Source organism: Anomaloglossus baeobatrachus, chromosome 1 (genome assembly GCF_048569485.1).
Source record: "Anomaloglossus baeobatrachus isolate aAnoBae1 chromosome 1, aAnoBae1.hap1, whole genome shotgun sequence".
NCBI classification, from domain to species: Eukaryota; Metazoa; Chordata; class Amphibia; order Anura; family Aromobatidae; genus Anomaloglossus; species Anomaloglossus baeobatrachus.
In genome coordinates this window covers 35160078-35174638 of record NC_134353.1, presented here as the reverse complement: position 1 = coordinate 35174638, position 14561 = coordinate 35160078, and the positions used below count along the sequence as shown (strand labels likewise).

The following is a 14561-nucleotide window of genomic DNA, read 5'->3' as shown; positions in this document are numbered from 1 at the left end:
GCTGTTGGATGCCTGGATCACCCCCAGCTTCAGCATCTCGTCAATCTCCTGGCGCATGTGTTGCTGCACCTCCAGGGAGACCCGATATGCTGAACGCCGGATCGGGGGATGATCCCCAGTGTCCACGTGATGGACAGCCAAGTTAGTCCTTCCGGGCTGGTTGGTAAACAACCCCCGGAAGGGGTGTAGGGTGGCCCACAGCTGGGACCGTTGGTCCTCCAAGAGCTGGTGGCCAACCTCCACATCCTCAATGGATCCGCCTGCCCTAACCTGGGCTAGCATATCCAAGAGGGTTTCCGCTTCTCCCTCCTCGGGCAGGTTGCACACGGGGAGCGCATATGCCTCCCGCTCATGATGTGCCTTCATCATGTTCACATGGAAGGGCTTCCGCCTTCCACGGGCAGGGTCCAGGGTGACCAGGTACGTCACAGGGTTGAGCTGCTGGTACACGAGGTATGGGCCTTCCCAGGCTGCCTGAAGCTTGTCCTGTGGTACGGGGACCAGTACCCACACCTCTTGACCCACTTGGTAGGTCCTCTCACAAGCGTTCTGGTCGTACCAACGCTTCTGATCGGCCTGGGCTTGAGCCATATTGTCGTGTACCAGTTGCGTCAAGGCCTGCATTTTGTCCCGGAAGCGCATGACATACTCGATAACCGACACTCCAGGGGTGGCCAAATCCCCTTCCCAAGCCTCTTTCACCAGAGCCAGGGGGCCCCGCACACGTCGCCCGTACAGGAGCTCAAACGGTGAGAATCCTGTTGAGGCCTGTGGAACCTCCCGGTAAGCAAATAACAGGTGTGGGAGATACCGCTCCCAGTCACGCCCATGGGAGTCGACCAACATCTTAAGCATCTGCTTTAAGGTGCCATTGAACCGCTCGCACAGGCCATTAGTCTGTGGATGGTACGGGCTGGCCACCAGATGTCGCACCTGGACTTGCTTACAGAGGGCCTCCATCAGCTGGGACATGAATTGGGTCCCCCGGTCAGTGAGCATTTCCTGGGGAAAGCCCACTCGGGAGAAAATCTCCAGCAATGCGGTGGCCACCTTGTCAGCCCGAATGGACGACAAGGCCACTGCTTCTGGGTACCGGGTGGCATAGTCCACTACCGTCAGTATGAAGCGTTTCCCGGAGCTGCTGGGGATGGCCAGCGGGCCGACCAGATCCACAGCCACCCTCCTGAAAGGCTCATCGATGATTGGCAGAGATACCAGTGGGGCTTTGGGGCGTGGCCCCGCCTTCCCCACTCTCTGACAGGTTTCACACGAACGGCAGTAGGCAGCCACATCGGCCCCCATCTTTGGCCAGTAGAAATGCTGGTTTAACCTGGCCTTGGTCTTAGCGATCCCTAGGTGTCCGGCCATCGGAATCTCATGTGCGATCTGCAACAACTCCGTCCGGAACGGATAGGGTACCACCAACTGTCGGTCCCTGGGCCACGCCTCCGGTGAACCCTGCTGGACCGTGGCCCGGTACAGCCGTCCTTGGTCCCAGACCACTCGCTCCGGGTCCGAGTCCGAGGGAGGCTGTGCCGCCTGCTCCTTAAGAGCTTTCAGGCTGTCGTCAGCTTCTAACGCTGCCTGAAACCCCTGACTAGATGTGGCCAGAATCGACGAGACTGTCACATCTTCAGTCAGTACCCCGGGACCTGTGTCCTGGCCTCCACCTGACTCGGCTGCCACTTGGTCAGAAGGGGAAGAGCTATCGGACCTCCGGGAGGCCCCTTGGCTTCCAGCACTCCCACTGCGGGTGACAGCGGCCACAGCCGCTGCGACCGTGGGTCGTGCCTGCTCCTCCTCCGTTCCTGACCAAGTCGCCGGTTCAGGCAGACCTACCTGGCTTCCTGACACCCCGGTTGTGGGGGAACCATGCACCGAGATCTTACCTGGGAGCACTTCCGCTCCTGGACCGGCCCCAATCTCACCTGCCTGTTCCCCTCCTGCAGCAACAGAACCCCGCTGTGAAATCTCTGGGGACCCCACATTTGCTGTGGTAGCCCCCACCCCACACACTGGTCCTCCCCCTGCAGCACCCTGCTCTCTGCTTATCCCTGCAGAGGGCAACAGATCCCAGCTCACAGGCTGATTACTTGTAGAGGCATTGTCACACCTTTCTCTGACCCCCTCCCCTGTCACAGCTGCAGCTGTGTGTGTGTCTATGGTGTCTATGCAAGCAGAAATATCAGAGTTCACTCCCTCCTCCCTTACATCATTCATAGATAACACATTAACATTGTCCGGAGGCATGTCAGTACTGGCTGAAGGTTCAGCCCTTGGTTGGGGCCCAAACTGGGAGGTTATCTGCCCCAAATCTGTCCCAAGTAGCACGTTTGCGGGGATCCGATCAGTTACCCCCACCTCCCTCACCCCTCGCCCTGCGCCCCAGTCCACATAAATGTCAGCAACAGGCAGCGCCGGGTCAATGCCTCCAATCCCGGAGACAGCGAGGGTTTTTCCAGGGATCAAGTCTTGGGGGGACACCATCTCAGGCCGCACCAGAGTCACCTCCGAGGCGCTGTCTCGCAGTCCTATGGTCACAGACCGGCCGACGGTGACAGGTTGGAAGCTGTCCAGGGACCTACCACCACCCCCACCCACACAATACACCTTGGGCGGCCCTTGGGACGGGGACGGAGCCGGGGCCTTGGGACGCTGAGGGCACATGGCCTTGAAGTGTCCAGGTAGGTTGCACTGGTGGCACCGTCTTGGTTCTGCCACGGGCCTGGAGAGGGGAGTTGAGGGGGACACCCCCTGCAGTCTAGGGGCAGGTGGGGCAGTCGCAGAATTCATCTTACCCCCTCTCCAGGTGCTGCTGGTGGCTGCTCTCCTGGCTTCCGGAGCCCGATTGTTGGTGTAGTCATCGGCCAGGGCAGCTGTAGCCGTGGACCCCTTTGGCTTCTGGTCTCGGATGAACTGGCGGAGATCCTCAGGGCAGTTCCACAAGAGTTGCTCCGTGATGACCAAGTCCAGGATCTCTGGTCCGGTGGAAAGCTGCAGGCCTTGGGTCCAGTGGTCGGCAGCTCGGGCAAGTGCCCGCCGGTGGTTAGCCCAGGAGTCCTTTGGTCCCTTCTGCAGGGTCCGGAACTTCTTGCGGTAGGACTCCGGAGTGAGGTTGTACTGTTGGATCAGGGCCCGCTTGATGGTGTCGTAGCCCTGATCTGCCTCAGCAGGCAAGTCCCCAAGGATATCCAGGGCCTTACCCCTTAAACGGGGGGTCAGGTATTTGGCCCACTGGTCCTTGTCTAGATGGTGCTGCAGGCAAGTCCGTTCAAAAGCAGTCAAGAAAGAGTCCAAGTCTCCATCCTTCTCCAGCACTGGGAAGTCCTCAACACGGACCTTTGGAAGTTTGGTGTCTCGAAGGTCACATGTGGCTGATGAGGGCCGGAGCTGAGCTAGCTGCAGCTGGTAGTCACGGTCTGCCTGTCGCTCTCGCTCTTCACGCGCTGCCTGCCGCTCTCGCTCCGCAGCCTCACGCTCTGCGTGCCGCTCCGCAGCCTCAGCGTCACGCGCTGCCTGCCGCTCTGCCCTGCGCTCTGCCAGGAGTTCCTTGTAGCCCTTCTGGTCTCCAGCCTGGAGAAGGGCCATAGCCATTTGAAGAAGGCTATCCGAGCCTCCCAGGCTCGGTGGAATGGCACGTGGTGATCTGCGGCACGCTGCAGAGCTAGGCGATTCACTGTCCCTTTCAGAGCGGAGGGCTGGCATCTGGCTCGTTGAGGAACCTTGGGTGAGCTCCTCCTCATCTTGTCCAGCGGTGCCAGGTTGCGCAATGTCCTCGGCAGAACGGTTTTCTGGCGTCGAGCTCCTGGAGGACTCGTGGGCAACCTCCTCATTGCTGTCCACAGCACCGTCCTCCCTCTCTTCGGCTCCTGCCTTAGCATTGGCCAGTTGCATAGCTCTGCTCCTGGTGCCATCAGCCATTCTTGCAGACTTTTGGTCACTGACACAGAACTGACACCTGATGCCTCCACACACCTTACAGTATCTGCACTCTGACACTCTAGTGTTGAGCTAGTCTGAAGACCCCAGCAGCCACAGCTGCTGCAGGCAGTCTTTAGTGTCTGGGAGTATGGGTCTCACACTCACACACACTATTATCTCGATCCCACCGCTATGCCACCAATATGTCACAAACCACCGGGGGGGTCACTCAGAAATCCCCCGCGCTGGCTACCAGTACGTCACAATCGGGGGGTAACAAGTGGGGGTCACCCCTCCTTTATACCTCCCGACCGACAGACAGAGCACGTGACGCGCTCTCTAGCGCCCCTCTTATAGTCAGGCCAATTATGGAATTGCCCGACAATAAGCAAGGAGGCCGCTATACTACTTATGCCGATTATTGAAGGGCCCCCGGTGAGAGTAAGGTATATATTCCCCCGACCTCCGCGGGCGGAATATATAAAATCTCCCCGAATCTCACTGGCCTCCCCACAATAATCCTTGGCACAATTCGCTGCCACCAACCGATTTACGGTAACTATTAGTCGAACACACAGACGTGGGATTCAAGATCGAGATAACAGAACAGCCCAAGATTAATTATATAATTTAATCAGCCTAAAGCACACTAGAAACTACAATATATACAATAGGGAATCTACAGAATATACATATGTCAGAGTACAGTTACAATCAAAGCATGGGTTACAAACAGGCATACACAGTTCCAGCAGTTACCTTGTTGCGTCTGGCCACAGGGGGGCGCTGTAGGCCAGGTTTCTAGGATCCTTCCCACAGATGTTTCCTACACGTGCCCCCAGCGAAAAGAACACTGGAAAATGGCCGAAGTAGGGTTATCAACCTGGACAAATCCAGGTCCCCTCCTACCTTAGTGACCTCAGAGGGAGCACTGCTCCACCCCTGGCTTGAGTTATGGACAATCCACAACATGGAATATGGGCCATAACTTTGCCTGGGAGCGTCGTAGGCGGACGCCAATGCTCTCATTGTGACAGTTATGAATTTAGCTACAGAACGAGGGGACTCATGACCTGTCTGCCAGTTCCCCATTGGCTGATATCACGCCTGGGGCATTTCCCAATGTCCTGCTCCCATAAAAAGGGTGTGCCGGCATCGTCCGCATGCGGAGACACCATTTTTATGGTTGCCATATTTATCGGAAATATGGCTTGCGAGATATGAACCATTTTTTACTGGAGTCGTTCTGTCTGGCTATTTCCATAGCCTTGCTAACTAGCTAGCAGCTCCTACTACAGGGTGACGGCAGGGAGTCATCCTGTGTCCATTGTTCCCACACCACCTCATCTCCATATCACAGGACATGGCCATGGAGGTGTAAGTGGAACACTGAGAACAAGAAGGGAGGGGGCACTGCCAGGGAGTGATGAGGGATTATGACTGGAGTCATAATTCATCTTCATATCCCGGGATTTTCCTTTGTCCTCATTTGACCCCAACCTCTTTAGTGTCTAGAAAATAAGTCCAACAACATCACTTCCATTGTCTAATGACCCTCAAATGATTTTGCTAATGTTTGAAGGATCAACTCTAATTCTGGTCACCATAAAATTATAATTTTCATTCTTTGAAACTGAAGCTCTCCAACTTCTGGTGTCCTATTTTGACCCCAACCTCTATACCTATGGTATGGCCAAGTGTTACAGTGTAGGTGCCAATGAATCTCAAATTATTTATTAAGTCTTCGAAAGATCACAGTGGTCTCCATATATCTGGGCACCACAAGTCTATCAGTGATGTTTGCCCTTCGAAACTAGACTTCTGTAAGTTTTCACCTAACTGGTGTCCTCTTCAGAACTCAACCGTGACTCTTAATACCACTTGACCAGCTCATATGTGAGTATCCATGACTCTCTGTGAGCTTGGTGATTTTAGAACGATCAGACGGTCATGAATACTTACATATGACCTGGTCAAGTGGTATGAAGACTCACGGTTAGGGTCTGAAGAGGACACCAGTTAGGTCAAAACTTACAAAAGTCTAGTTTCCAAGGGCAAACATCACTGATGGGCTTATGGTGCCCAGATATGTGGAGGTCACTGTCTGATATTTCGAAGAGCAGCTAAATGATTTGAGTCATTGGAACCTACAGAGTAACACTTTGCCATCTTATATGTATAGAGATTGAGGTCAAAATAGGACACTAGAAGTTGGAGATCTTTTGGTTTCAAAGGGCAAAAATTATAATTTTATGGCGACCAGAAATAGAGGTCACAGTCTGATCCTTCAAATATTAGCCAAACCACTTGAGGGTCATCACAACGGTAGTGATGCTGTTGGACTAATTTTCTAGACGAAAATCAAGATCATGGAAAGTCATGCATGCTTGGATACTTATATGATCTGGTGAAGTGGTACGAAGAGTTACGGTTGGGGTCTGAAGAGTACACCAGTTAGGTCAAAACTTATAGAAGTCTAGTTTCGAAGGGCAAACATCATTGATTGGCTTATGGTGCCCAGATATATGGAGGTCACTGTCTGATCCTTCTAAAATCAGCAGGCTCACAATGACCTCCATATTCTTGGCCTACATGGTAGATCTTTTACTTTTAGGTTGAATGTTATATCCTAGAAGTGGTGCTGAAGATTTTAGGTCATACTTTTTAGAGATCTGAAAAGTCCACTTTCCAATATTTTAGCTTAGTCCATATTGGGTGGTCCGCTGCTTACGTTTTAACGGGCTGGGAGCAGCCTCCTGTTCGGGAGGACTTGGCATGCCAATGCTTTAACTTGGACAGTTGTGTAATACTTCCTTTGTCCTGCGGGGATGCTATAGGGAAGCCCAATTGGTGGTGGTCAAGATGTGGATCTTTTTTTTTTTTTTTTCTTTTCTTTTTTTTTTTTCATAATCTCTCTAAACTAAAGAACATTTTTTAGGGCAATGCTCTAGATCGTAGTTTGTCAACTCTACCCTTTGGTATCTCAGCAAATTACTCACAGTACAGATCAAAAGTTTGGACACACCTTCTCATTTAAAGAGTTTTCTTTATTTTCATGACTCTAAAAATTGTAGATTCACATTGAAGGCATCAAAACTATGAATTAACACATGTGGAATGAAATACTTAACAAAAAAAGTGTGAAACTGAAATAATGTCTTATATTCTAGGTTCTCAGAGTAGCCACCTTTTGCTTTGATTACTGCTTTGCACACTCTTGGCATTCTCTTGATGAGCTTCAAGAGTTAGTCACCGGAAATGGTTTTCCAACAGTCTTGAAGTTGTTCCCAGAGATGCTTAGCACTTGTTGTCCGTTTTTGCCTTCACTCTGCGGTCCAGCTCACCCCAAACCATCTCGATTGGGTTCAGGTCTGGTGACTGTGGAGGCCAGGTCATCTGGCGTAGCACCCCATCACTCTCCTTCTTAGTCAAATAGCCCTTACACAGCCTGGAGGTGTGTTTGGGGTCATTGTCCTGTTGAAAAATAAATTATGGTCCAACTAAACGCAAACCGGATGGAATAGCACGCCGCTGCAAGATGCTGTGGTAGGCATGCTGATTCTGTATGCCTTCAATTTTCAATAAATCCCCAACAGTGTCACCAGCAAAGCCCCCCACACCATCACACCTCCTCCACCATGCTTCACGGTGGGAACCAGCCATGTAGAGTCCATCCGTTCACCTTTTCTACAAAGACACGGTGGTTGTATCCAAAGATCTCAAATTTGGACTCATCAGACCAAAGCACAGATTTGCACTGGTCTAATGTCCATTCCTTGTGTTCTTTAGCCCAAACAAGTCTCTTCTGCTTGTTGCCTGTCCTTAGCAGTGGTTTCCTAGCAGCTATTTTACCATGAAGGTTGCTGCACAAAGTCTCCTCTTAACAGTTGTTCTAGAGATCAGAAGGTGTGTCCAAACCTTTGGTCTGTACTGTATGTTACGGCTTCCTTTACATGGTTTGTTAGATGATGGTATGCCCGCCCGTACCCGTGACTCTGGCGGCCCCGGGATGCATCTTGGAGCACACGAGCGAGTCTTCACCGACTTAGTCTCCCTCATTAAATGCCTGCGGGACTTCATGTGTTTCCATCTTGGAGGCATCCAGGGAATGTGTGTTTTTGTTTTGTTTTTGAGGGGCACCGCCTCTGATCAGTAATCCTGGACTCAATGTCTGCTGGTGGCTTTATTACAAGCCTCGGAGCATGCGAATTTAATAAATCCGTCCCTGTACAAGGTTCGCTCTCGCAGGAATGCAGCGGCTTCTACAAATTATTTGCTGTTTCCTCCTGTTCTTTTTATTTACGTCTCATCTCCTGTCCGGAGATTTTTATTATTATTAATTTTATTTTATTTATTATTTATTTATTTCATCTTCTGGTCAGGAGAGATCTCCCATTTTTTTTATTTTTTTTTATTTTTTTTTTTTACACTGGAGGAAAACGTACTTTTTTTTTTTTTTTTTTTTTTTTTCCATACCACCATGCTTGAGTTGTCCAGTTTTAGTATTTCCAACTATTTTTGGTTGGGTCTTTTGAGCAACATCCGATATAATTCCCACTTTGATTATTCACTCGCTGACGTAAAAAAAAATAAAAATTGAAAAGGATATATATATATTTTTTTTTTTTATTCTGTCTGATTTGTAGATTTAGGAAATTGGCTTCTCATCAAAACGGCCATTAGCTAAGAATTGTATCTTCCTCGGGTTTCTGTGATTTATCTGTAATTGTCCTCAGGCGTTTGCTTATGATTGGACGTTTTCCAGTCATTAGATTTCTCCGTCTTCATAACAATATGTTCTGTGTGTGAGGTCAGTCTTTTACGTAAAGTTGGCATTTTGTGGCATCAAGAGTATAGCTGATGGCATAGCTGGAAATGGTTGTGTTGGTGATGTCATAGCGTCCTTCTAAATAGCTCAGCGTAGGTGATGTCATAGATTTCTTCTAGATAGTTCACTGTAAGTGATGTCATAGCGTCCTTCTAAATAGATCACCGGAGGTGATGTCATGGCTTCCTTCTAAATAGTTCACCGGAGGTGATGCCATGGCTTCCTTCTAAATAGTTCACCGGAGGTGATGTCACAGCTTCCTTCTAAATAGTTCCCAGGAGGTGATGTCATAGCTTCCTTCTAAATAGTTCACCATAGGTGATGTCATAGCTTCCTTCTAAATAGTTCACCATAGGTGATGTCATAGCTTCCGTCACCATAGGTGATGTCATGGCTTTCTTCTAAATAGTTCACTGGAGGTGATGTCATGGCTTCCTCTAAATAGTTCACAGGAGGTGATGTCATGGCTTCCTTCTAAATAGTTCACCGGAGGTGATGTCATGGCTTCCTTCTAAATAGTTCATCGGAGGTGATGTCATGGCTTCCTTCTAAATAGTTCACCGTAGGTGATGTCATGGCTTCCTTCTAAATAGTTCACCGTAGGTGATGTCATGGCTTCCGTCACCATAGGTGATGTCATGGCTTTCTTCTAAATAGTTCACTGGAGGTGATGTCATGGCTTCCTCTAAATAGTTCACAGGAGGTGATGTCATGGCTTCCTTCTAAATAGTTCACCGGAGGTGATGTCATGGCTTCCTTCTAAATAGTTCACCGTAGGTGATGTCATGGCTTTCTTCTAAATAGCTCACCGGAGGTGATGTCATGGCTTTCTTCTAAATAGTTCACCATAGGTGATGTCATAACTTCCTTCTAAATAGCTCAGCATAGGTGATGTCATAGCTTCTTTATGACTATATTAGTCTCTGATGACCAATCTATTCCTTAGCTATGGCATTTGCATTCAAGGTTTCTTAATTATGGACAGTGAAAGTGATGTCATTGCTTCCTAGTGATCAGCCTCTGATGTCATAGCTAGCAAGATATGAATCAATGTCAGTGATGTCATAGCTGCTTAATGAGCGAGGAAAAGTGTTCAATAGTGTCCGGTGTGTGCGTGCAATGTGGTTTTTTTGTTTTGTTTTTTTTCTCTTTTTTTCTATCTCTAAACTGATAAATGAGCCCAGATGACCTCTGACCATATAGTAGGAAGCGATGATGTCGGCTCTGCTCATCTATCCTTTTACTAGGTGATGACAATAACCGGTGACATTGTTCTGCTCTATATATAGATGAGCACAAATTAATTCCTCACTTCCAGTAAATGGATAATGAGCACCGGTTATGTCATCTTACTACCTACTACATGAATGAGGACCGAGATCACACCTGCTGCTAAATGGCTGGAGGAACACGGATGACCTCAGCAGTTACTAGTAACTGATAGCTTAGTATAGGTGATGGCATTACTCACCACTAAATGGGTATGTATACATGTATGAACACAGGTGACATTCGAGCTTCCTCCTAAAAACACAGATGAGCACCGGTGATGTCATCACTTCTTACTACATGGCTAAGGAGCACCGGTGATGTCATCACTTCTTACTAAACAGATGAGCACTGGTGATGTCATCACCTCTTGCTAAACAGGTGAGCACTGGTGATGTCATCACTTCTTACTAAATGGATGAGCACTGGTGATGTCATCATTTCTTACTAAACAGATGAGCACTGGTGATGTCATCATTTCTTACTAAACAGATGAGCACTGGTGATGTCATCATTTCTTACTAAACAGATGAGCACTGGTGATGTCATCACTTCTTACTAAACAGATGAGCACTGGTGATGTCATCACTTCTTACTAAGCAGATGAGCACTGGTGATGTCATCACTTCTTACTAAACAGATGAGCACTGGTGATGTCATCACTTCTTACTAAGCAGATGAGCACTGGTGATGTCATCACTTCTTACTAAATGGATGAGCATCGGTGATGTCCTAGGTATCGGGTTAGACTAGGAGTGGCGGCTCAGAAAAGTCTCTGGACTAGAATACTTGTTACATGGGTCTTTTGTACAACACCCAGCGCACCCCCTGAGGAAGCTGGGTGAAACGCATGAGATACACACTTCCAGACACTCTTCTACTAATATTTATTTTATATGGACTAATACGGTAGTGACGGTCTATCCAGTGACAGAGACCACTGGTTTTGCCAAACTTCTGACCTTGATTTGTGTATTCATGGGTGTGGAGAGCACCCACCAACAACCAGTATGAAGGGTCTAGTGCCTCCATATTGCCGATCCATGGTGAGGTCTCTAAACCAATGCTTAATTCTGCTTTTCCTTCCCTCCGCAGAGAGCCCCCCGGCAGCGATGTCCAGGAATGGATTCTTCTTTGAACAAGGCGCCGAATCTTCAGTCTATGGTGAGAACCCTTTCAATATATCTTTTTTATGCTGCTCCTCCAGAGCTGCGCTCTGAATTCTGCTGCTCATATATATCGGTTCTGTACACTTTCACTCTTTAGTATGTGGCACAGTGGTTTTGTGTCCCCCGCCTCTCCCCTCCGGTGTGGGGAGCCGGGGATGTCTGCTCGGATGAATAGAGACGTCACAGGCTCTTTGAAGTCGGCGGTGGCGGTGTTTTTCCCATTGCGCTAATTGTAAATAAATGCATCGACTTTCCCCGGATCCATCAAAAGAGCGGAGATGAAAGCCGGCGACCGCCCATCTTATGAGGCGCATTAAACACTGACAAATTAAATTTGTGCCGCCGCATTACGTGTGTCTGTTGTGAGTGATGTCCCCGCAACAGCTGAGGAGTCCGGAGCCTCACACCCAGGATCAAAACAGAGCGTCACCGGCCTCCAATATAGAAACCTACTAAGGCCGGGCTGATCACCACCGAGCCGGGCCTGGACGCGGGACAAAGACCCCCCCCCCCCCCCATTACACAGACGGGACGTAACTTAGCTGTTCCCATCTTTCATCCCACAACTTTAGATTCTTAAAGGGATTGTCCAGGTCGGCGATGTAAAACCAGTACTGAGCCCTAGAGTTGTCTGTCCTGTAGCTCAGCTCCCATTGAAGTGAATGGGACCTGGTACCGGCCCCTACACCATGCATGGAGCCGTGATACATCCATGGCTAATTGAGTTGCCGTATCTTGGATTAACCTGTTCAGAACTGGACAGGGGGCCAATGTCTCAACCAGCGACTATTCCCTTTCCCCCATACACGTGCACGCTTGTCCTGACCGGGCGCGCTTGTGTTAAGTGGTGCCTCTGCCAGATGCCCCTGCCGGCCACTCAAAAAGGGAATTAAGCACCGGCCCTTCTCCCCGCCACAGTCTGGAGACCTCCGGGGCTCGTCATGCCGAAATCAGCGAATTCATGCCGATCTGCTCATATGTCCACCATTAGTATCATCTCCTCCTCTATTGTGTCAAAGGAACCGAAAACAAGTCTGTGCAGTATGGAGAGGCAGTGTGCTGTACAGCAGGCACATCGGCTACTCACTGCTTTACTACATATATTGCATTCATCAGCAGTCTATTCAATCAAGTGCATTGAAATTGCGAAAAAAAGTGCAATTTCACAATAATTTTTTTTTTTTTTTTTTATTTACCATGGTCACTGTATGGTAAAATTCACCTGGCAGTATAATTCTCCCGCTCAGGACAGTTACGTTGATACCAAAAGCGTATAGGGTTTGTTTTTTGTAATTATTATTTTATAATTATTATTTCATTATAATTATTATTTAATAATAATAATTATTTTTATTATTAGTTTTATTATTTTTTATTATTGTTATTTTTATAATTATTATTATTTTATTTTTTTTGTAACATTTTGGAAAAATTTGTAAAAAAAATAAAAATAAAATAAATTTAAAAAAAAATTAAAGAATAATTAAATAAAAAAAACCAAATTTAAATAAAATAAAAAATAAAATAAAAAAAATAAATATATTCTGTGTTGCGATTTTCCAAGACCCTTCACGCATTCATTTTTTGGGATACGGGGCTGTGTGACGACTTATTTTTTGCGGCCTCGGCTAATGTGTTTACTTTCTCCCTTTTTGGGTGTTTACGATGTTCTGATCGACTTCTATTTCATTTTATTGCAATGACGCATCAGCCCCCCCACCCAACCCAAATAAATGTAATTCTGGCGTCTCAATTTTTTTTTTTTTTTTCTTCTGCCGTTTTACAGATCAAATTCATTCATTATATCTTTGGATACATCCGATGTTTAACTATACCATATGTTTTTTTGTTTTTTTTTTGGTTTTTTTTCCCTTTGTTTTATTTTTAGAAAGGCAAAAGGGGTGTGTGATTGGAACGTGTTTTATTTTGATTGTTTTTTTTTTATTTTCTTTTTTTTTTTTTTTTAGCTGTATTTAATCTTCCCATTAGGGGACTTGAAACTGATTTATCTGATTGCTTATTCTATACATAGTAGTCCATGAGCACTACTGTGTATACAAAAAAATCTCTATCTCCTATGAGCTAAATCTATCAACTAAACGTTGGTGCTCACAGGAGAATCGTGCTTTAGCAGACCTTAAGCTGTTAGGACAACCCATCAGTGCCCCACTATCATGTCACAGGTGCTCCGATGGGCACATGAAATGACTCCCCCACTTGCTGGTGCGTGTTAAAAGCCCCATCAAAGACAGGGACTTGACATATGATGTAACAATATGTCATGTTGATAAGGGGTTAAGCAAAATATGACTTAAAGTGTATCCGTTGTTTTAAATTTTTAGTTTATAAATGAATAGTATACATAAAAATAAGAAACTTTGTAATATATCTGATCAGAGAAATCCGCTTCTTTCTCCTCCTGGGCTCTACTTTCACTTTCAAGTCATGGGTAAAGTCTGTAGTCAGTGATGACAGATTGTTACATTTCTGAGAGAGGTTCTGTCATCGCCTTCATAGAAGGGGAGGAGCCAGGGCAGAGCTCCTCTCTACTTTTCCCCTCCCCTTTCCATGAGAGATGACAGTTGATACTTATAAGATTCTTTCTCAGTAATGTAACAATCAGTCTTCGCTGAATACAGAGTTTACCTGTGAATTGAAAGTGAAAGCTCCGTCCAGAAGGAGAAAGAAACAGATTTGTCTGATAATGTGTATTACAAAGTTATTTATTTTCAGATGTACTATTGATTTATGGAATAAAAAATAAAATGAAAATTCAACTTTAAATCTATCATCTGAGATGTGTCACGAGATCACCGTTTTTTTTTTTTTTTTTAAAAAAGTAAAATAAAAAGTTCTGATACTCTGCTGGGAGAGCTTTATGGCTTATGTGATGTGAGCGGTACCAGCCTGTTTAGGGTTTCGCCACTTTGCTCAAATTTGCATCTTCAGAATTTGGGGTCTTGGCGATGGTGTCTAAGTAACGGGACTCGACAGTTTCTTTAAAGCAGGTTTCTGCAGTGTAATCTGAAGACAGCATGCTGCAAGAGTTGAAACAGAAAATTCAGCCCTGTCTCTTATCGCAGTCTTTTTTTTTTTTTTTTTTTTGTTTACCTAAAATGTTAGCTTAAGCGTCATATCTTTATCATTAGTGGGTCTCAGCAGTGTGAGTTGTAGTCAGACTCCATCGCCTTCTGTCTGTAAAGCCTGGTGTGGGTGAGGGCAGCTCTCCCAGCACTGCTACATGCAAAATCTCAACTCTTGCTGTGTCAAAACAGCTGCAGCCACTAATATAAGTGATACATCATTGGATTCAGGATCTCTTTGCCTACATCATTATGCTTTCAGATGAGGTAGCAAAAACCTGCTGACAGATT

At 46.9% G+C, this 14561-nt stretch overlaps 1 protein-coding gene across 7 annotated transcripts in view; it reads left to right on the top strand.

The window, feature by feature from the left end:
• SLC4A11 (solute carrier family 4 member 11) overlaps positions 1–14561 on the top strand; it is a 139901-nt gene that overhangs the window by 41991 nt on the left and 83349 nt on the right. For all 7 annotated transcript variants that reach the window (XM_075346326.1, XM_075346345.1, XM_075346371.1 and 4 more), the window contains exon 2: positions 11114–11182. In XM_075346326.1, coding sequence (XP_075202441.1) covers positions 11114–11182 — 69 coding nt within the window. The remainder of the gene's footprint in view (positions 1–11113; positions 11183–14561) is intronic.